Source organism: Theobroma umbraticum, unplaced genomic scaffold (genome assembly GCF_002168275.2).
Source record: "Theobroma umbraticum cultivar Fairchild unplaced genomic scaffold, ASM216827v3 scaffold_25.0, whole genome shotgun sequence".
NCBI lineage: Eukaryota > Viridiplantae > Streptophyta > Magnoliopsida > Malvales > Malvaceae > Theobroma > Theobroma umbraticum.
The window spans coordinates 526,024-527,417 of NW_018397282.1; the positions used below are offsets into that span (position 1 = coordinate 526,024).

Sequence of the window (1,394 nt, forward strand, 5' to 3'; positions counted from 1 at the left end):
TGAGGCTCATTCTGGTGATTCTTCTTTTTGAAATATGCATTCTCTATAATATTATATTAAACACCTGCTTGAGTTGTTAACTCATCATTTTAATTCTTTCTTCAACATTCTCCTTGTGTTGGACCCTTATCTGAATGAGGATTGTAGTGATCTCTCTATCTAATTTTGTCTCATTCTCTCGTTTTCCAATAATGCCTTCATGTTAACAAAAATAACATTTGCTTACTTTCTTTTTCTTCTTGTTCAACAGATGAATCTATAATGGCTTGTTCAACAAGCAAAGCTTGTCAGCAAGGTTCTGTAGGTGGTGCTTCTCAATGCGTTCGTGATGCAATGGAAGCATCTGGAGGTGGGGCTGTTTGGGATATTTTTCGTAGGCAAGATGTACCTAAACTTGAGGAATACCTTAGGAAGCACCATAGAGAATTCAGGCATGTTTATGGCTCTCCAGTGGATCAGGTAGTTATCCTGTTACGAATAATGTACATGTGCTTCTGGACATTGACATGTTTGTGGTGTACCAGTAATTTCTATTAAATGAATTTTGCAATTGATATTTTGGAATGCTTGGCTATATTTTAATTAGATGATAAATTGACTAATAACTTTTTTATCCTACTTTTGATTATGTGCTCTTATCTTTCAAAATCTTGTTTATAATTTTTGACATGTGAATGGAAATGAATTTATGTGACAGGTTGTGCATCCGATTCATGATCAGACTTTCTACCTGACCATGCATCATAAGAGAAAGCTCAGGGAGGAGTTTGGTTAGCTCTTTATTTGATGTTGCTCAGTGGCCTTGATTATTTCTTTTTTCTTTCATAAAAATTTAGATGCTTCTTTGCAGGAGTTGAGCCTTGGACCATTGTGCAGAAACTTGGAGAGGCAATATTTATACCTGCTGGTTGTCCTCATCAAGTGAGAAATCTCAAGGCATGTAAATTCTTGGATATGCTCTTTAATACAGAGATGGCAAGACATAACTTTGATGTGAAGATTTAATTACAAAAGCTCCAGTGTATGTGACTAAAAAGTATTCTTTAGGTTATAGACACAGAATTTTGAGCCTGCGGCATTTGCATTTATCACTTCTCTTTGGTCAAGCGTAGTAGATATTCTATTTTCCTTTTTTTTACTTATGAGTTGTGAAATTCATACTTTTTACTTTTGTTTCAAATCTTGTCTTCAAGGAAACCTGCTGCTGGTTTGTATAATAAGTCCCGCAGTCATTAGATTCATTGCATGATTCGTAAGGTAGCATCATTTCTGTGTGCTACTCTCTAGATTTTGTGCACCTGCTAAAAATTGCAATATAGGTTAGTGATTATTTGAGCCAATAGTGAAAAAGTGTTTCAGTTGATTTAGACAATTGCAGTTTCTAAAAACATGTC

General features: G+C 34.9%; 1 protein-coding gene across 1 annotated transcript in view; it reads left to right on the forward strand.

The window, feature by feature from the left end:
* Nucleotides 1-1,350, forward strand: part of LOC110428107 (lysine-specific demethylase JMJ29-like) — a 5,285-nt gene extending 3,935 nt beyond the window's left edge. Inside the window, exons 9-12 of the mRNA XM_089785597.1 lie at nucleotides 1-14; nucleotides 251-459; nucleotides 698-770; nucleotides 851-1,350. The exon at nucleotides 1-14 is cut by the window's left edge and continues 572 nt beyond it. Of these exons, the coding sequence (XP_089641723.1) occupies nucleotides 1-14; nucleotides 251-459; nucleotides 698-770; nucleotides 851-1,005 (451 nt within the window). The 3' untranslated portion in view covers nucleotides 1,006-1,350. The remainder of the gene's footprint in view (nucleotides 15-250; nucleotides 460-697; nucleotides 771-850) is intronic.
* The last annotated feature ends 44 nt before the right edge of the window (nucleotides 1,351-1,394 follow it).